General features: G+C 42.0%; 2 protein-coding genes across 4 annotated transcripts in view; one reads left to right on the top strand and one right to left on the bottom strand.

The window, feature by feature from the left end:
* Positions 1-18,483, bottom strand: part of EIF2AK2 (eukaryotic translation initiation factor 2 alpha kinase 2) — a 35,267-nt gene extending 16,784 nt beyond the window's left edge. The window contains exons 1-10 of the mRNA XM_007167156.3: positions 18,347-18,483; positions 11,299-11,433; positions 10,825-10,945; positions 8,669-8,817; positions 6,734-6,857; positions 6,298-6,374; positions 6,033-6,129; positions 4,077-4,111; positions 2,614-2,679; positions 207-329 (exon numbers count right to left, since the gene is read on the bottom strand). Coding sequence (XP_007167218.1) covers positions 207-329; positions 2,614-2,679; positions 4,077-4,111; positions 6,033-6,129; positions 6,298-6,374; positions 6,734-6,857; positions 8,669-8,817; positions 10,825-10,945; positions 11,299-11,417 — 911 coding nt within the window. The 5' untranslated portion in view covers positions 11,418-11,433; positions 18,347-18,483. The remainder of the gene's footprint in view (positions 1-206; positions 330-2,613; positions 2,680-4,076; positions 4,112-6,032; positions 6,130-6,297; positions 6,375-6,733; positions 6,858-8,668; positions 8,818-10,824; positions 10,946-11,298; positions 11,434-18,346) is intronic.
* The window catches only part of CEBPZOS (CEBPZ opposite strand), a 41,821-nt gene continuing 31,914 nt past the window's right edge, over positions 11,311-21,217 (top strand). For 2 of the 3 annotated variants that reach the window (XM_057557967.1, XM_028162438.2), the window contains exon 1: positions 19,033-19,260. The gene's annotated coding sequence lies outside the window, so the exon portion shown is untranslated. Of the gene's footprint in view, positions 11,434-18,346; positions 18,813-19,032; positions 19,261-19,736; positions 19,773-21,217 lie in introns of those variants that run through there. The other variant, XR_009009879.1, reaches the window with a different exon arrangement.

Raw genomic sequence — 21,217 nt, 5'->3', positions numbered from 1 at the left:
ATCAGTGGTATATCCATTTTTTAATTGAAGTAACCATGGTAAAGTGAGAGCATTTCAGAGTAAGCCAAGCTCCTCATGGTAGAATGACATTTTTAAGGAGGACTAAAAAATAATAATACGCTAGTGAAGAAGAGAGATACATAAAAAAGAATAGTTGCAGGTTCAAAACACCTTCCCATTCAAAAACATAAAATATTACTACTTACTCGTTATTATATTTAACACATTTAATAACATAAGTCTTCTCATCAATTCTGTGTTTGGCTTTGAAAACTTGGCCAAATCCACCTGCGTCAAGCGGTGTTACTTCTGTAAAATCTCTGATAAACCTTGAAAGATGAACGTTACTGTTATTCTGAGGTTCAGGGTTCGCTGCTCCCCACTCCCATCCTCCCACTTTCCCTTAACAGCACTGGTGAAACGGACTGTCTAATAAGCAGGACTCTCCTCTTCTGAATAAGAAGGATCCACTTCACAGAAATTCTTGAATTGCAAAGGATAGATCTTCCCTCTTCCCATCCCAACATAACAGATCACCCCTGAGAGTCAGTCACCTTCTGGTTAAACAAAAGTCATGGTAAAGAATCTTATCCCACGTATAAAACTTTAGAAAACAGTGCCACACTGTGTTCCCCGGTTACCACCAAGCTGTTAACAAGGGAAATGAGCACATGCTCTGAGCCTGCCTACACCGGCAACTCCTTGGGTTTCCCCTCTCCCTCATGCCCCACATTCCATCATTAACCCTGCCAATCCTCCTTCTAAAACACAGCTGCTCGTGTCTGCCCACCTTTCCCTATCAGTCCAAACTTCCATCAGACTCCCGCAGAACTTTGTTCACTGGACACTCCACTTCCTCTCCTTCCTCCGCTCTAATCCGTGATCCACAAAGCAACCAGTGTGATAAATACTAAGTCTGATCACGTCTGTTTATTGCCTAAACCCTCCCATAGCCCACCCCTGCATTCAGCAAAGCCCAGAAAGCCCTTACATGGGCTACAAGGGGCCACCTGTTTGGCCCTGCCTCCCTCTCCAGCTGGTCTCGTGGCCCCGGGCCCTTGCTCACTGCCCTCCCAGCACATGGCCTTGTCTCCCTCCTCCGACGTTCACATCACCTTTCCCACCTTCACCTTCCCACATACTCTTTTGCAGAAGCTCAGTGCCTCCCCACAAATGTGACCCCAGAGAAAGCCTTGCCTCACCCCTCACTCTACATCCAAGGGTTCTGCTTTCATTTCTAACCATGTCATGGCTTTTCCTTCAGACCTCTGACCACGGTTTGTAATTACAGACATTTTCATGTAATCATCATCCCCTCAAAACTCCAGGAGGGGGCTTCCCTGGTGGCGCAGTGGTTGAGAATCTGCCTGCTAATGCAGGGGACACGGGTTCGAGCCCTGGTCTGGGAGGATCCCACATGCCACGGAGCAGCTGGGCCCGTGAGCCACAACTACTGAGCCTGCGCGTCTGGAGCCTGTGCCCCGCAACGGGAGGGGCCGCAATAGTGAAAGGCCCGCGCACCGCGATGAAGAGCGGTCCCCACACCGCGATGAAGAGTGGCCCCCACTTGCCGCAACTAGAGAAAGCCCTCGCACGAACCGAAGACCCAACACAGCCAAAAATAAATAAATAAATAAATAAAGTAGCTATAAAATTAAAAAAAAAAAAAAAAAAAAAAAAAAAAAAAAAAAAAACTCCAGGAGGGCAGGAGCTGTTTCTTTTTTTTTTTAAGATTTCTTTATTGATTGATTGATTGATTGATTGCTATGTTGAGTCTTCGTTTCTGTGCTAGGGCTTTCTCCAGTTGTGGCAAGTGGGGGCCACTCTTCATCGCAGTGCGCGGGCCTCTCACTATTGTGGCCTCTCTTGTTGCGGAGCACAGGCTCCAGACGCGCAGGCTCAGTAGTTGTGGCTCACGGGCCTAGTTGCTCCACGGCATGTGGGATCTTCCCAGACCAGGGCTCGAACCCGTGTTTCCTGCATTAGCAGGCAGATTCTCAACCACTGCGCCACCAGGGAAGCCCAGGAGCTGTTTCTATTTGTTCCTGCCATAAATCCAATGTCCAACACAGTGCCAGGTATATATTAGGTACTTATTAAATATTTGGTGATTCTTTATTATTTTTTAAGCTCATATTCAATGTCCCCCTGTTGCAAATAGGCCTCCTTTGTTTTAGATACTTTATTTAAGCCCAAACACATGATCTACCACAAAAGCAACCCCTTTTCAAAGTGAAATCTGCTATGGAGCTGGAAAATGGAAAACAGATCCAAGTGGATCTATTCTGATTCCTGCAGGAGTACTTTTGTTGAAAAAAAAAAAATCACTGGTTTATAGAAATATTTGCTTTCAATATTAAAACCTTCCATAGATGTCAGAGAAATCCACCTGAGTATCACACAGATCTACACTTACCACATGCCATTTGAATTCATCTAAATTGTGTTCCTCCAAGAGACAATGATCCTTTGTGGGCCTGATTGTGCTAAAACAATTAAACAGTTCAGGTAGAAATATAATTTAACCTGCCTGATGTTCAACAGTCCCTTAAGAAACTTTTGTCAGAGGAGCAAATGTATCCTTAAATTCTTTTTCACAGTTTTCCCTCTTACCTGGAGTCCACAGTATACATGTTTTTTTCCCTCTCCACAGGAGAGTCAAATCTAGGTGCCAAAGATCTAAAAGTTAAGAGAAGCCCGTAAACTCAAAACTGAAATCAAATGTAACTTGTTTATATTAGTAGGTTTCATGTCAGGCACTAGGCTTTTTATATTTTGAGTCAACTATTAGAATAATGAGGTAGCAAATACTAACCTTTTTCTTTAGAAACAATATGGCTCTCTGTCCTCTATTTTTCGCTCCTTTCTTGGTTCCTCTTTTGTCCTTAACACATCCTTTGTCAGCATGCCGCTGGCCTCTCTTTTTCTCCCTCTAGACTCAAAACCTCAGGAAATATATCTCTCTGAACTCTCATCCTGGTTGTGTTTCCTTTGACCTTTATTCCTTGCTGGTGGTAAGCCTCCTACAACTGGAAGTTCAAATACCACCTAAAACTAAACAAATACAAATTGCTATCTCTCCCCTAAGCTGTCAAGTCTTCAACTCCCTTAACACCATCAGTGCCATGACTCTTGTCAGCATCTCATCCACAAGGAACAATCTTCGTATCCTTTTTCCTTTGCATCCTCTTCACCCAGTTCTGTAACTCTGTTCCCTCAAGTCATGTCTACTCTTCCTTTACAGTCTGTCTCACAAATGCTCCTCCTCCCTCCTCCCTGACACTAGAACCACGACTGACAGCCTGATCATCTCACACACGGACCTCTCCCATCTTCATTCAAATACCCGCATCAGGCATCAGCTCTCTGCAAACATCACCTACTGTTTGGAATGTACTGGTGCCTTATAATGGCTCCTGCTGCCATCTCACTCTCACTGCTGACTACTGACATCCTTGCTTTTCTTTTCAGTTCAAGAAACCAAGTCACCATAATTTTCATAACATTTGGTCTTTTTTTTTCTTCCCCAAGTTATGATACCATTTCTACCCTACCTGCTTATCTGCAAAATAATGCACTTCTCTTTTGTGTGTGTGTGTGTGTGTGTGTGTGTGTGTGTGCGCGCGTGTTTTGGCCATGCCACACAGCTGTGGGATCTTAGTTCCCCCACCAGGGATTGAACCTAGGCTCCCGCAGTGAAAGCACAGAGTCCTAACCACTGGACCGCCAGGGAATTCCCATTATGCGCTTCTCGTGAAAACATCTCTCCAAACCCACTTCCTCTGTCAGCCTCGTCCAAAATAATGCCCTTAAGCAATTACTCGACCAATAGCCCCATAGGCCTGTCTACAGTGTAGTGTGTGCATATGTTCAAAGATTTCTCTACGTATTTAAAAGTATTGTTTGTAGATTTCAAGATTTCAGTGAGCCTTAATTATGCTTTCTACTCTGAAACTCCACTCAAATAAGGGCATATAATACTCTACAAATACTGAAGACTTAATAAATAAGGCTAATAAACTAAGTCTGAAATAAAACTACATTTCAAAACATGTTCAATGCATAATGATACTCACCTCTTCACCTTTCCGGGATTATTTCTGGAACTGTTCTATAACAAAAGAAAATGGAGAATATCAATAGTTTCAGATGATTAAATTAAGTATCTTGCTTTTTCTTGCCATCCTTTCTCCTGTATGTCTAGATGGTTCTTTGATCACATTTTTTTGTCCTTAGATTAACAACCTCATCAATTTGTATGCTCTCACTAAGCCCTGCTTTCACTGCACTTGGCTATATCAAAGTTCTCACCGATTTTAGCAATCAGACAGGTATGGCAGGAAGGTCAAAAAAGACAAATTGTAGGACATGTTCTGAAGAAGCACTGATTCTCCAGGTATAGAATATGGCCTCCTAGGTGATCCTCTGGCCAGCAGATCTTAGCAAGAACGTGTGCATCACAATCACTCACAGTGCTAGTAAAGACACAAGTGTGGCCCAGGGATCTAGTTTAAAATATTTTCACTTTTAGGACAAATTAATAATTTAATTTTAACATTTAGCCAAAAAAGGAGTCTTTGATGTATGTCTCCAAAATTAATATCATATAGCTCTTCTTCACTCATATTCACTTTCATTCTGTTAGGTTTTGTGGTTTTTTACCAATTTTAATATGCTGACACAGACTGCGAACACCAGACTAAGATTTCTGGAGCTCATATCACCTGCCAGCCTCAGTTTTGCAGTGACTACATTATGATAAATTCAGACATTCTGTTCATGGACAATATTGTTTCCAATATCTTCTATTACAAACAGTTTTGCAAAGAACATGCTTATACATGTCCCTATGTGCACACATACCCATGTTTCTCTAGAAGACGTACCTAGGAACAGAACTGTTTGGTGGTACAGCTGGTACACCCTCAAGTCTACCACATGTTGCCAAATTGCTCTCTAAGAGGGCTGTACCAATTTATACATCCACCAGCAGCATATAATAGTTATAACAGCAACAGAGTTGTGCTAACACTTAGTATAGCCAAACTCAGATATTGCCAATCGGATGGGTTTAAAATGGTATCTAACTGTTGTTTTGATTTGCATTTTCCTGATTATTATGAAGTAAAGCATCTTTTCATACTTTGTCTGTTGCCCATCTGGGTATTGCTTCTCTGAACTGTCTGTTCAGCTCTTTTGTACATTTTTTTTACTGAGTTGCCTGTCTTTTTCTTATGGATTTCCTTGTAGTTCTTTATAAATAGGATAACTTTGATAAACACTAATCATCACCACAAAAACTATCTGATTTTTTTTTTTTTTAAATCACCTGGTAGAGGTTTTTTTGTTTTTTTTTTTAAGTTTTAATTTATTGATTGATTGATTGCTTGATTGCTATGTTGGGTCTTCGTTTCTGTGCTAGGGCTTTCTCTAGTTGCGGCAAGCGGGGGCCACTCTTCATCGCGGTGCGCGGGCCTCCCACTATCGTGGCCTCTCTTGTTGCGGAGCACAGGCTCCAGACGCGCAGGCTCAGTAGTTGTGGCTCACGGGTCTAGTTGCTCCGCGGCATGTGGGATCTTCCCAGACCAGGGCGCGAACCCGTGTCCCCTGCATTAGCAGGCAGATTCTCAACCACTGTGCCACCAGGGAAGCCCCAAACTATCTGATTTTTAAGTTTAGTTTTTAAGTTTAGTTCTAGTTTTTTAAAACAGAAGCAGAACTCTATTCATAAAACTTTTAAGTACTATCCAATTGATAGAAGAGCTGAAGCCAGATCATAGAAAATATATGAAAATGCAAAGGTGAGTAGAGGGAGAAAGATGGGAGTGAAGAATAGAAGAACTTTGCATGTGAAGAATGGGAGTTGTTAATAAAGAAAGGAGAGAGTGAAAAGGCTGCAAAATATTTTGATTTAGTAAGAACACATGAGAAAAAAATAGAAAAATTATGGGTGGGTACTGGAGGTCATTTTTAAATGGGGAAACACAAAGGAAGATAAGATTAACTAGGAAGCATAGAGATTAATACTTTACCCCCGGAGACTGGAAAGACTTGTCTGATGAGTCACTGTTATCATTGCTTTCCGCTTCATTTGCTGAGAAGTCATTTTCAGATGGTGATTCAGAAGCACTAGAAGAAAAGGGGACAACTATTAGTTTATGAACTTTGCCTATTTTTTGTTGATCAGTAATTGCGTTTTCTAAATTCTCCTTAAACATTAAACATTTTCATAAAAATTTGCTCTTTCAGGCCACAATTTGAATCTGTTAAATAACACAACCGTTTCTCCACACTTACGATGTGTTTGTTGCTGAAGAGTTGCTTTGGACATCACCACACACGGTATTGAAACAACCAGAGGATGCGTCAGCTTTCTGAAAGATTTAAGTGCAACTAAATTACTTCTCCATAGTGACTCAGTCTCTGGGAACCAACTACCACATTTATTTCCCCACATTTATCAAACTCACAGCCATAAAGAATTATGCGGTTAATACATTTTTTATGGATGTTTGATCTGGATTTAAAAAACAACCCTGAGTTGTCAACAGAACCGTGATCCCTCTGGGCCCTCATGGTCCCATGGCTCATGGCTCATTTTTGGGACACAGAATGGAGGAATCCTTTTGCTATGTGATTCGCTGTCTTGGCGTCATCTAAACATCATCTAACCTCAAATCAACTTCAGGGAGAATTTTAAAATATAAAAATTAAATCCAAAGGCAGCACATACCATTAAATTTTCTGACTGTATCTTTTCATAAGCCAGTTTAGCAGCCAATTGTCTTGCCTCCTGTTTAGTGGAACCTATACCAATACCATATTCATTCTCTCCAATTTTGCATTTATAATGAAATCTAGGAGAAATGATGAACAGTATTAACCCAAATACCAAAAAACAGTAAATCTAACTCATGATTCAGAAAAAGAAACACATATTAACAAAGGCCTAATATAACACTAATTTAATAGGTGGCTTCATAGTTCATTTCTTCTTTAATTTAAACCTTCAGTGAGATGGCTGACCAGTTTGCCAGAATAACCAGGATTGGCTAACATCTCAGCTTGCATTTTCCAGGCAGCTTCTAACTCTTTGTTGCTTCATTGAAAGATCTGGCATTAAGGTACCAAGTGGTGATTTTTTAAAATTCCCCAAAAGGCAAAAGACATGCAGGCAGAGAAGGAAGACAGATCCAATGAATTTTTCAGAGATGTTCCACTGGAAAGAAAACGCCAGTAGAGGAAGTGGGGCTTCTACAGGAGAAATAATAAGGTTAGAGTGTTTTTGTAGGAGATGGGCAAAGCATCCCTAACTTCAGCTCTAACTTTAGCATTTTCTGCCCCCTGCTCATGTGCACAAAAACCTAAGAAAACCCTCACAGTGCAAAAGCCCCATGCTGAAGTCACCCCCTCCTCATATGAGCTGTAAGGATGCTTGTGGTTAGGCAAGGATCCTTGGACAATTATGTAAGAACTATATTTAAGGTGGCAAAGCAATGGACATGGCAATTTATATCATGGAGTTACCATGCAGTGCTACAGAATTATTCCAGTATGATTTGTCACAGAGGGAAACACACGCTACCAGGGTGAGTCTTCCCCGCTAGGCTCTGAAGGGAAAGTTAGGGAGCTGGGCTGAGTGACTGGATCATTTCTATGGCTCCTATTTTTCTCCAGCACTCCCTAAATAGAATTCTCTCTTACAGCGATCGAATGTTAAAGCCCTTAATTCAAAGAAACCAAACAGGTGAGCTACGGGAAAATAAAATAGCCGCTTAATTTACTGAGACTGACTCACAAAATTCACTTTTGACTATTTCACTCCAATGAATCCTATCACATTTTTCTCTTCCTGGTTCTGGCCTAAAATCCATCAGGGTGAAAAGTAAAACATCCATAGCTGAGTCAATTCCGAGGACAGTATCCTAAAGTGGTTGTTTGGACTATTTGCCATTTAGATATTTTTTCCTTCTCCCACATTTAACTGGTTGGTTGTAGCTGAGAAACAATCTCCCTCACGCTCATTTGCTTTCTGCTTTTCCCAGTTCAAATCGATTCTTCTTCCTCACGTCCAAAGTCTTAGCTCACTGGTGTCGTTCTCAATATCTCTGACTGACGCTCTCATCTGTCCCCCTCATCATATCCCTCAAATCCTGGTCTCCTCACAGTCTAGGGTGAAAGCCCATTCCTTCTAATACATGGTATTTGTTTAGAGAGTGACACCACTTAATCAAATCTGAAGGGCAAACACCTGGACAAACAGCTCTAATCTGACAAGGGTGGAAAGAGAGTCATTCCACACGTGTGGCAGAGCTGTTTTCACACAGCGACTGCCACTGTGACCTCAGGGATGGGAAGATGTTCACAACCCTGCAGCAGGGGCACCCCACCCTCTCTTAGGTTTCCTGCAGACTAAACCATCCAGATATACCTCAGAAATAAAGGATTCCTCAGATTTGATCAGTTATGGGATATGGGTCCCAAGTCTTCAGCAATTAAGCATTTCAATATTTTAATTACAAAGATGTCCCATTGCTTGTAAGTCATATAAAACCTTTTCTGCAGAACGTACCAAAAAGGACAGATATTTCCAGAAAATGAGACATGAGAATAAGCCTGCTCTGTTGCTTAGATACAATGAAACAGAAGGAAAAGCACGACATCTCACTTTTCGGGCTCACTGTCCCTCGATTCACATTCTTCATAAATTACAGATAGGTTTTTCTTCTGGGAAATCGTATTAACACGGCCTATGTAATTCTCAATGGGTGGTCCTTCTGAAGGATTTCCTGTCTGCAGTGATGAAGGACTAGTGGCCTAAAAGAAAGAAATGTTTTGTTTAATACAGATGATAACCAAAATTTACTTTGTCTAATAAAATTACTATTTTTGTCTAATAAAATTATTAAATGAATAATTTGAAAGACAACTTTGAGTTTATGGATTTCCCTACTATAATACTTTAATAAAAGTATAAGTATATATCTTCCTTTGCCAGAAAAAACCCACAAGGATAAATTTTAACAGGAGAAAAGAAATCAGCCATTTTCCTTTCATAGTTTCATAAAGAAAAACAAAATAGTCAATTTTCTTGTTTATCCGGTAAAACTCTACAACATTTTCTGGTTTGTTGTGCCCTTTGTAAATCTCAAAGAACAAGACAACAAATACTGAAGTAAAGCTATATCCTGGATCACAACTTCATAGGAAACATGAACATAATAGCATTACTCTTCCATTGTTATCTGTCCCTTTTTAAATTCTTTTTTTTTTAGAAGTTCACGTTCTTTTATTTATTTATTTATGACTGTGTTGAGTCTTCGTTTCTGTGCGAGGGCTTTCTCTAGTTGCGGCGAGCGGGGACCACTCTTCATCACGGTGCGCAGGCCTCTCACTGTCGCGGCCTCTCTTGTTGCGGAGCACAGGCTCCAGACGCGCAGGCTCAGTAATTGTGGCTCACGGGCCCAGTTGCTCCGTGGCATGTGGGATCTTCCCAGACCAGGGCTCGAACCCGTGTCCCCTGCATTGGCAGGCAGATTCTCAACCACTGCGCCACCAGGGAAGCCCCCCTTTTTAAATTCTTAATCTGACAAAATCTTGTCCAAAGTTTTTCTACTTTGTTAACTTTTGGTTTTACTTATCTTCTTTATTATTTGTTTGGTTTTTTCACATTAATTTCTGCCCTTATTGTTATCACTGTTTTTCTTCTGCTTTTTTGTGGGGAAAGGTATTCTACTGTTCCTTTTCTAACTTCTTGACTTGGTTTTCTGGCTCTTTAACAATTTATCAGTTTGTGGTTTTTGCCTGATTTATTTTTATCAGTTTTGATTAGAAGGGTGACATCTTTAGGTTAGATTTTTTTTTAATTAAAAAAAATTTTTTTCTTTTCTTTTCTTTTTGGCTGCAGCACATGGCATGAGGGATGTTAGTTCTCAGACCAGGGATTGAGCCTGTGCCCCCCTGCTGTGGAAGCACAGAGTCTTAACCACTGGACGGCCAGGGAAGTTCCTTCAAGTAAGATTTTTCAAGAAAATATCTTGAATACTAAAATTTTTCAAGATTTTCAAAATCTGAGAATGATACACTTTTGTCCCACATGTAAAATGACTTCTTGTCTCATTTTACAGCTGCCGCTCCAATGTCTCCTGGTTTTTAATGGTGCTGTGAACAGCATGATATTTTTTTTTCATTTTTACATTTTATATAATTTTTTCTGCCTAGATGCTCATAGGTTTCTTTCTTCATCCCTGGAGCTCAGTACTTTCACAAGGGTTGATGTTGTTCTTGGTGATTCTGTATTTTTCTGTATCTGTTGAGTTGCTGAGTTGTTTTAACCTGCAGCCAGGTCTTTCTTTATTTCAGAAATGTTTTCTACTGAAAAAGATAGCTTTTTCTGTACTAGTTACTCTGTTCTCATCTTCAGGGATACCAATTATACATATGTTGGTTCTTCATCATCTGCCCTCCATATAGATCATTCTCCTCATGGTCACTACTATCTCTGTCCTTTTTCGCTGTATTCCCTCAATTAGGTGGAGGAGCTCCTTCCAGAACCTGTTAGCTCATTTCTCACTGTTTCCTTAGAGTATGTCACTGTTGTTGGCACTCTAAATAGTATTGTCCCATTTTGCCCACTCTTCCCTAGGTGTACCTCTCATTCAGGGTTCTACAGAAATGGGGCCAGGAAAAAGACTGAACTAAACTTTGAAAGCAAAAGAAGTTGTAAATTGCTTTATTCTGCATGTGAGTATTTTCGCACAGGGAAAAATACCATAGATATTTCTGAGTTCCCTTTCACTAGGGAAAAAAAAGGTAATTACTCACCTTCTGTTCTTTACTAATTATTTCAAAAGCTAATTTGGCTGCAGCATTTTTGGCTTCCTTCTTTGATCTACCTTCAGCCTTTGGAAATTCTTTGCCATCTATTATAACTTGATAGGTAAACCTAATTACAAAGAAAAATTCACAAAATATTACAAAATTCATGCATTATCTAACAACAAGTGTTCTGATCATCACTGCTTCCTATGACTACCTTTGAAAATTTTAACCTATGTTCCACATAGAATTCAAGCAGTCACCCCCAAACAGCAAAATAGCATATCATCTTGAAGCATGGAAAGGCTTAAACCCTCTTTTTTCTCTGGAGTCCTCTGAAGTTACCACTTTACATCAAGAAGACAGTACTCTCTGGCAACTTTGCTCTCAAGCTAAAGAATTGACTTCAAAATTGTGCCAGAGCTGCCATTCTCCCAGTTTATATTTTCTAGGGATATACCATTTTTTATAGCAACTTACCTTAAGTTATGTGGCGGTCCTGTCTTAGACAGTTCACGATACTTAAGTACTGCACTGTTCTTTTGCTGGTACTTATTAAGTTCTTCTATATAGAAACATGGTGAACGACCACTGGCCATTTTTTCCTACAGTAACCTACAATAAAAGAGATGTTTGAAAGAGGTGATACACTCAGAACTTATTTAATCTAATTTTCCCAGTCTAGTTTAAGAGACAAAACAGGATGAATCTCCTTTATACAATTCATCTCAGTCCCACATAAATCCAGAGAAAACTTATTACAAAATCTTTCTTTCTCTCTCAAGGACTACACAATCAAGCTAATTTCTCCAAGATCTTCTACTTTCAAAACTCAACTGGCCAAAAAGTCTGGAGGTCCTTCTTTGTAACTTTTCTTTCTGCCTCCACTGAGTGTCAAGTGCAAGTTTGTCCACCTGCTTGAGAAGTTAAAAGCCTGCAGGAGTAGAATTATAATTATTTATGTTGAGAAGAAAAAGGTTGAGAGTATATATAAAGTTTATGAAATCATGAAGGATTTAGCTGTATGGACATTGATTCTCCTATGAAATCCCCAAAAATCCCCCCTTTGAAATTGTCAGAAGTCAGTTTTAGGACAATTTACTTGGCAGGCAAATTATGCCCCTGTTTATGGTTCTCACTGGACCAAGATAGTAGCAATGATTTAAATTACAAACAAAATCTAAAGAATATAGAATCTAAATATAAGAGCCAAAGCTATAAAACTTTAGAAGGAAACATAAGGGTGAATCTTCACAACCTTAGATTTGGCAATAGAATCTTAGATATGACAGCAAAAGCACAGCAACAAAAGAATACATAGATAAATTGGGCCTCATCAAAATTAAAAATGTTTATATATCAAAGGACACTATGAAGAAAATGAAAAGACCATCTACAGAAAGGGATTTTTATAAATAATATATTTGATAAAGACCTAGGATCCAGAACATATAAAGAACTTTTACAACTCAACAACAAAAAGAGTTAAAAAATTAAAAATAGGCAAAGGACTTGAACAGACATTTCTCCAAAGAAGACATACAAATGGCCAAAAAGCACATGAAAAGATGTTCAATATCATTACTTATTAGACAAATGCAAATCAAAACCACAACTAGATACTACTTCACACCCACTAGGCTGGTAATAATAATAATAATAATACAGTAAATAAATGTGTTGGTGAGGGTATAGAGAAATTGGAAACCTCATACATTGCCGATGGGAATGTAAAGTAGTGCAGCCACTATGGAAAAGAATTTGGTGGTTCCTCAAAAAAGTTAAACTTAGAATTACCATATGACCCATCAATTTCACCCCTTTGGTGTATAACCAAAGAATTGAAAAACAGGTTTTGAAATACTTATGCAGGAATATTCATAGCAGCACTATTCACAATAGCCCAGAAGTGGAAACAAATCAAATATCTATCAACTGATGAAGGGTAAACAAAGTGCTCTATATCCACACATGGGATCTTATTCAGCCATAAAAAGAATAAAGTATTGAAACATGCTACAACAGAGCTACATGTCAAAAACATGCTAAATGAAAGAAGTCAGACATAAAAGGTCACATAGTGTATGATTCCATTTATGTGGAACATCCAGAATAGGTAAATCCATAGGCAGAAAGCGGACCCTGTTGACCTCTCGTTTCTTATTAGAAAGCTCTTTTGATTTTCCTTCTTCCATGGTCACTCTTTCTAACACTCCTTACTCTTCACAGCCTTTAAGTGCTGGAGTTCCCCCAAGGCTTGGTCCAAAGACGCTATTCTCTTCACTCTATACTTTCTCCTCAAGGTAATTTCTCTCATGACCATGATTTCAAAGATCATCTATTTGTCATTAACTCTAAAGTTTATACATAATTTACGAACCTCCTTCTGAGTTTCAGATCTCTCTATCCAACCTCTCCACTTGGACAACTTGAATGACTTTTAAACTCAAAAGATCCAAAATTGCATTTTTAATCTTCCCTCAAGCTGGCTTGGAGTTTCCTTTCTCAGAAAATGACTCCACTGTGCATCCATGTCTGAGAGCCGTGAACCTGGGAGGCATCCTTGACATGTCCTTTCCCTACCTTCTGATCTATACCTAAGTCCTGTCCTCCAAATCCTTCTACTTCTCAATGACGTCTATAGCCACCATCCTGGTTCAAGCCATCACCATCTCACTCCTGGACTGCTACAAGAACCTCAGAACCAATTCCTCACAGCCGCTGCAATTCCTTCTCTACCCTGCAGCCATCACGATTTTTTTAAACTTTGTTTTCATTGTTGTAAAATATACATAACATGAAGTTTACCTTTTTTTACCATTTTTAAGTGTACAATTCATGGGCAAAAAGCATTTTCACAATGTTGTAAGGCCACCATCGCCATCCATCTCCAAAACTCTTTTCATCTCCCCAAACAGAAAGTCTATACCCATTAAACAATAAACATTTCCCTTCCCCCTCAGCCCCTGGTAACCACCATTCTATTTTCTACGCCTATGAATTTGCCTATTCTAGGTACCTCATATAAGTGGCATCATACAATATTTGTCCTTTTGTGTCTGGTTATTTCACTTAGCTAACGTCTTCAAGGTTCATTCATGTTGTAGCACGTATCAGAATTTCCTTCCTTTTTAAGGCTGAATAATATTCCACTGTATGAATATCCCACATTTTGTTTATCCAGTCATCTGTTGATGAACACTTGAGTTATTTCAACCTTTTGGCTATTGTGTGTAATGCTGATATGAACATTGTTGTACAAATATCTGTTCAAATCCCTACTTTCAAATCTTTTGAGTATATACCTAGAAGTGGAATTGCTGAATCAGATGGTAATTCTATGTTTAACTTTATGAGGAATTGCCAAATTATTTTCCACAGTGGCTGCACCATTTTGTATTTTCACCAGCAGTGCGCAAGGGTTCCAATTTCTCCACATCCTCACCAACAGCTGTTATTTTCCATTTTTTAAAAGAGTCATATCATAATCTTTTTAAAACATCAATTCAATCATGCAGCCCCCACAAACCACCAAAATTGTTCTTGTCAAGGCTACCGATGGCTTCCCCATCTCTAAAATTAGTAGTCAGTAGTCAGTTCTCAGCCCCTGTCTACTTGACACATAACCAGCATGTGACATGGCTGCTCATTCCTTTCTCCCTTCTTATCCCTTTGCTTGGACACCCAAGATGCCACCCTCTCTTGGTTTCTCTCCTTCCTCACAAGATATTCCTTCTCTGTCTCCTTTCCTTGTTCCTCTTCATCATCCTTTCTTTTAAATATTGTAGTGTCTCAGGGTCCAGGTCTCAGATCTCCTCTCTGCTCTACTTACACTCACTCCCCTGATGATCCCCTTGAGGCTTGTGCCTTTAAATTCCACCTACACAGAGATAGTTCTCAAAAGAACGCCTCCCCCACTGACTCCTTCCTGGCTCCCAACTGCTTCTGTCCAACACGCTCCCTCCTGAAGTGCTCTGGACTCTACCCGTTATGCTGCTTTGCCTGGTTAACTCCTGCTTCCTATAGATCTCAGCTCAAATGTTACCTCCCAGACACCCTAGAAGAGGTCCTGGTTTGATGCTCTATCATAGCCCTTGTCTCCTTTATTACAATTGCTAATTTAACCGACTGTCTTCCAAAAGAGACCATGAGCTATAAGCGGGAAGGGACAGGCTTATAATAGGTGCTTAATAGTGAATAAATGAATACCAAAATATCTGCAGCTCTCCCTTACCTCCATGACTTGTCACATGCTTTTCTCTCTGTTTGGAATGCAATAGCTGCATCCTCTATCTACCAGGAAATTCCCACTCATCTGTGAGGATCAATACATCCTTCTTTGATGCTGAGAGAGCAGCTAGTACCCCTCCATGGGCCTGCCACCCACCTTGCTCAGCTCCCATCATAGTTTAAAAACTGCTTTTTAAACCAGTTGGTGAGCTCTCTGGGGAGCCAGTTCTATGTCTTACTCATCTTTGTATAACTGACGTCCCGTGACAAGTGGTAAATGACGAACACTTGGACAGTATATAGGTAAATGACAGAATGAGTCATTAAAATTAAGTACTCCACTTTAAACCTCCTCACCGTCTCCCTTTTCTTCATCTGCTGTTTTCTTTGCATCCTTTCTTCATTCATTCGGTAAATGCTTAGTAAGTGTCAGGCACTGTTCTGATGCTGGGTATACAGATGTGTACAAGACAAATCAAGCCCCTACCTGCATTCCACTGAAGAAAGAAAGAAGATGACCAAGTCCAGAAACAAATAACAGGAGGGGATAACAGTTGGCTGGAAGTGCTACAATGAAATGAAATAGGGCTGTGAGATAGAAGGGCGTTAACAGGTGGGGGCAGAGATACGAGGGAGGTGGTTTTAGATACAGTGTTCAGGGAAGACCCTTCTTAGGAGGCAATATTTAAATCAAGCCTGGATGATGAGAAAGTCCACCATACTTAGATATGGGGGAAGAGCATCTCAGGCAGTGGAAGCCTGGAGGCAGGCACCAGCACAGCTTTTGGAGGGATGGCAAAAAGGTCAAGGAGATTGCTGCACAGTGAACGAGGGGAAACGGTGGGAAATGAGTCTGAGAGGTAGGCAGGTGCCACAGCACATAGACCTTGAAGGCCAAGGTCAGGATTGTGGAAGTTATTCTAATTGTAGTGGGAAGCTATTGGAGGGTTCTCAGCAGAGGGGTGATGTGGTTGGATTTATGTTTTTAATGATCACTCTAATGTTATGTAAAGAACAGAGTATGAGGGGTGGGTGTAGAAAAGATGAGTGGGGCATGAGTAGAAGTCAGGAGACCAAGTTGGGGCTGCCGCAGTGGTTTGGGTGAGCAATGCTGGTGGCTGGAAGGGATGAGATCTGAGCAAAGGTGATATCTTCACATCGCCGCTTAGTGTTGTGGAGAGGGCTATGCTTTAAAGCCACATAGATCTGGGTGAGGCACCTCTTTGAACCTTTGATTCATGACCCGAAAACAGAAATGAAAACACCTGATTCACAGGTTGTTGTGAGGAGTAAATCAAGACAAAAAGCATCCAGCAGGGTCTCCCACACCACTGGCCCTCAATAAACACAGCTTCTGGTCTACAATTCCAAAATCCAAAAGCACTGAAAACTGAGGTTTACTTTGTTTTCATTTGTTTTGTTTTTGGTGGGTGTGTAGCCCCCCATCTAGACCTGAACTGACATGAGCTATTTAGAGTCTTAATCATACTCTGTTGTCGACTTATACATTTCACTGCAGAAATATGTTTTATGATAGAGTGTTGCCCCCAAACCCTACTGAGAACATTACAAATAGATAGGATTTATACTGCCTTGCCTTTCTAAAATCCAATAATCTCTGAGTACCACAACATACCTGGCCCAAGGGTTTCAGATAAGGATCTGTAGCTGTACCATTACTTTCAGGAACCAAAGTGTCATTTAGTTTAGTCACACCTATGAGACCATACATCTGACTGGAGGAGGTCATAGATCTCAGAACAGTAGTTATGGAAGAGTCCTTAGCAATTATTTAACCTGAAGTCCTGTCGAAATACCCTAAATCCTCAACACTTTTAACTTTAAGTAACTGCTGATCTTCAGAATGACAAGCCAAGTTGAATTTAAGTGAAATATATGTGTAAACAAATAAGGTGTTAAATTGGCAGGTTTGAAAAAGTACTTATAAGTTTGGAAAAAAAGAAACAGGAGTTTCTTTTCAACTGTTTTTAATAAATATTATTTTAATACTATGTTACCATCTCCCTAAAAGAAATCTCCATCATAATTACTAATAAATATTATGTGTCCATCTTACTCATGCCCAGAAGTTACTTTGGCTGTGCCTTGATACCCTTAGGGCAGACTGTAAGCCCCTGTGGACCCAGCCCCGTCAAAGGGCCTGTGCAAAGCTTGGCAAACAACGTGCATTCAACTAATACCTGATGAACTGAATGAATAAACTATAGATCCAGTGTTAAGGATCTTCAGGTTCAAATAAGCAAACAGAAGAACAAGAGCGTAAACTACCCAAGATTCTAAGTTCCTAAGTGGCAGCAGGGAGTCTGTCTTTTAGCTTCCATCTGGCAAGGCATTTTTAGTACTAAAGAAATCACAGGCAATAGGAAGTCTCATATTCTGGAATTCAAAAGAGAATTTATGAATCAAAAACAAAGATTTAATGAATACCTATTACATACTGGGTTATACCGGCGAACAAAACCCTACTCTTGTGAACTTACTAGTGGAGGAAAATGGACAAACCCATAAAAAATGTCACAAGGTGATAAGTACTACGTTGAAAACTAAAGCAGAGTAGGGGGGACAGCAAGGGAAGAGTGGGGTTTCTTACATGCAGGTTGTTCAGGGAAGGCTGCTCTGATACAGTGACATTGTATCTGGGGGAAGAGCTTTCCAGGAAGAAACAAGCAGTGCAAAGGCCCAGAGGCAGCGACAGTGCTTGGCTCTGCCCCAAGAACAGCCACGAGGTCTGTGTGGTCAGAACGCAGGGAGCAGGCGGCCTTGCCAGTAGGCCAATAACCTTTTACAGGATTCTGATGAAGCTATTGGGGGGCGGGGTTGGGGAGTGTCCTTTTCTGCCTTAAAGGACCTCAGGCGGCTACGGTGTTGAGAAAAGGTGGGGGGGGGGCGGGGGACAGAGTTGGGGTGGGGCGGGAGACAGAGTTGGGGCGGGGGCTAAAGATGGGCAATTGGGAAACAATTGCAACGACCCAGGCAAGAGATTTTTTGGCTGGGGATTTTTTTAGCCAATGTTTTGGGCAATTCAGGCCCCCGTATTTCCCATCTATCTGTCAAGCCATAGGGCTTTTCCGCTTTCCACTAGTTGCCCCCGCCCCGGTCCCGGACCAGGGCTAGTAGTCGCTTGCTCTGTTAAGAATTCTTCGCGGGAAGAAAATGACTTTCAGCGCCCACCGCGCTGCACGATCCTTTCCCCGGATCCAGCAAGGGCTCCGCACCTCGGCTGAGGGCCTCGGACAGCGTTCTCGAGGCGGCGGCGCAGGGGTCAGGGGCATCTTACCAGAGTCCAGTCCCGGGCTGGGGACGCGGGATGCGCGCGCCTCGGTGGCTGCCGGCCCCTCGCCGCTCACCCGCACCGCTGCTGTCCGCGGAAGCTCGGCGGGGTCTGGGCAGGTCGCTCTCGGTTTCGTTTTCCCCGCGGACTCCGCCTTCCTTCCTCTCCGCCTTCCTCTCCGCCTTCCTCCCGCCCTCCCGCGCGGGTCCACACCGGTTCGCACACGTCCGCACAGGCTCAGCGATCGCGGGAAACTGGCGCCTCCACCCCGAGTCCGCGCGGGGGGTACCGCGGGGCGGACCGGGCACGTCCAAGACCCTGCAGCCCCACCCCGGCTTCTGGGGCTGTTCCCGGCCCCGGTGCGGGCAGGGTACTCCGGGAGGTGGGGAGGACATCTAGGTCTCCGAGGCCCGCGACGTGGCAGGCGCTCTGTGATCAACGCTCCAGTTTCCTCTTCAACACAAATATTTGGGATGGGGTTGGGGGGCTGGATATCGTCAGCTCCATTTTATTAATGGAAGAAAACTGAGTAAATTAACTCTCCCAGGGCAAAGCCAGGATTCCTTTGCCCATAACCACCATTCCTTTGCCCTCCTCCTTCTCCTCACGTTAACCAGGCTGGGGATGAAGAGGCCTGGGGGCATAATTTCCCTTGCTATCTGTTTGCACCCATCCATCCATTTTTTCAACAGGTACTTGCCAGCTGCTGTATCAAGTACCAGCCAATCCAGCAGTTAGGAGAGCTACCTGCTGCCTTCGGGACCTCCTGGAGTTTACCACCAAAGTCCTTACCAGTAGTCCCAGATTTATAAGAAATCCTACTCACCTAAGGGACTATGACACACTCCCAGAGTAATACTGGCACCTTGACACAGTGACTGAGGAGTGCTGAAGACTGAACCTCACAACAATACTGCAAGGTAGGTACCATTTAACAGATGAGAAAACTGAGGCCTGAGGCACAGAGAAGTAACAGCTGGTGAGCAGGGGAGCTAGAATTAGGACCAGGATCCTGTACCTCAACATCCTAGTGAGGGTGAGGGAGAGAGGCAGTTCCAAGATGGACTTCAGGTACACATTACATATTGACCATTGGCTCCAGGCATCCTTTCCCACGTCTCTTCTGCACACACAACCTCCCCACCCCCATATTGCAGGGTATCAATGGCTAAACACTATATTTTCCTTGATTTAAGTTCCCCAAATATGAAGCACTGGTGGGAGGTTTAGAAGGCAGATAGGAGGCAGAGACATCTTTCTGTGGCCCTTTGAGATGACAAGAAATCTCCAACTGTAGTGGCCGTTTGCAGGAGTCCATTTCCCAGCTTCGTGGGTGTGGGGTGGTTGTTTCAGAGGCAATGGCAGTAGCAATGACATATTTTCTGACTTTTTGAAGCCCCTGAACTGTCCAAAAGAGCTTAAAGAAAGAAAATGACAAGCTCAAGCATGGTCAGAGGACACAAGCTTTTATGACTGCCCCAGAAGAACCTCTTACTTCATGTAGTCTCAGGGCTGATGGAGCAGAAATTAGCTACAGAGTCCAGTGCTGCAGGTAGCCGAATTTCTATATAACTTTAATTTGCAGCCTCACCAAGTCTCTTCTAGGAACACTGAGGCTATTGACAGGGAAAGAATGAGGACCTGGGAATTTGGGTGGATTTGAAGGAGTCCACTGCCCTCCCAAATTCTGCTGAGTCACCACAGTCCTTCCATCCTTGCAGGATAAGTCTGGCTTGAAGAGCCTGAATTAGTCGCCTTGCGAGGACGTGCTGAAATTTCCAAACGCCCCATTCCTCTCTCATGTCTTCACTCCTAGAACTAGAATCAGGTGCTAGAATGCCCCAAGAGGATACAGACAAGATCTGATCCAGGGGATATAGTTTACATAATGAAAGAATTACAAGATTTTGCTGATTTTTATCAGCAGAAACCCAAGAAAAGTGCATGGATATGCTTCTAAAGGTGACATGAAAAACGGAACGTAGTTTAGATTATGCACTCAGTGTGCTGGCTCCAGCAGCTGGGAATGGTTCTAAGAGTTTGTGTAGTTGGCTTACTATAACCTGGGCTCAGTGGTGGCCCACATTAAATGAAATTGTGATGCCAAGTAATAGAGATGAAGAAATCAAAAATACTTAAGGAGTCAGGAATATTAGAGTAGATTAATCATACGCAACCTATTCCTTCACTTTCTAACCATGCCCCCCAAGAATATCCAAAGGACCCTCCTTCACCAGGCATTCAGAAATACAGTTTCATCTTTGAAAAGCTCTGTATTGGCTGTCCACTGTGCCTGGGGAATGTTGATGGGAGATGTTGCCATTGAAAAACTACCTGATTTCAATGGGGATTATGGCTCCCAGAGTGGCAAAGGCCATGTGGCAACACTTAACTCCACCCGTCCCTCCAAAAAAAAGGGTAACGGGGTCAGAGCAGTAGTCAGAAAGGTTTGCTCACCAGAGATCTTTAGTGGTGGTAAACTGGTCCTGGAGTTTCTAGTACTGAAATAGATGGCAGCCCACAGGTGTGTTACATGAGCAGATATATGAGACCCCCATGGCACTCACTCCCACTCTATCAACCCACATCCCTGGTCTCATGGGGAGTTCCTTGTGAACAGGTGACTTAGAAATAAAAATTCAGTCGAAGCACAATACACTGGCATTAATTGGAAGTGGACTGATATATTCCGACAGCCCTACAGGGAGGTAGCCCTAAAAGATACTGGGAAAAAGGAAAATCTTCCCAGTGAGTGGAACTTTGAGCAGGTGGAACTATATTTAGTTGTCACTTGGAAGGCGATAAAGCTAGTGGCCTGGACAGTACCAGTAGCTAGCAATTTACCTGGATATTCAGAGATTTGGAAAGAGCAAGATC

This window comes from Balaenoptera acutorostrata, chromosome 12, assembly GCF_949987535.1.
Source record: "Balaenoptera acutorostrata chromosome 12, mBalAcu1.1, whole genome shotgun sequence".
In the NCBI taxonomy this organism is placed as follows: domain Eukaryota; kingdom Metazoa; phylum Chordata; class Mammalia; order Artiodactyla; family Balaenopteridae; genus Balaenoptera; species Balaenoptera acutorostrata.
Note: the sequence above shows the minus strand (reverse complement) of the source record. Positions and strands in the feature narration are given on the sequence as shown.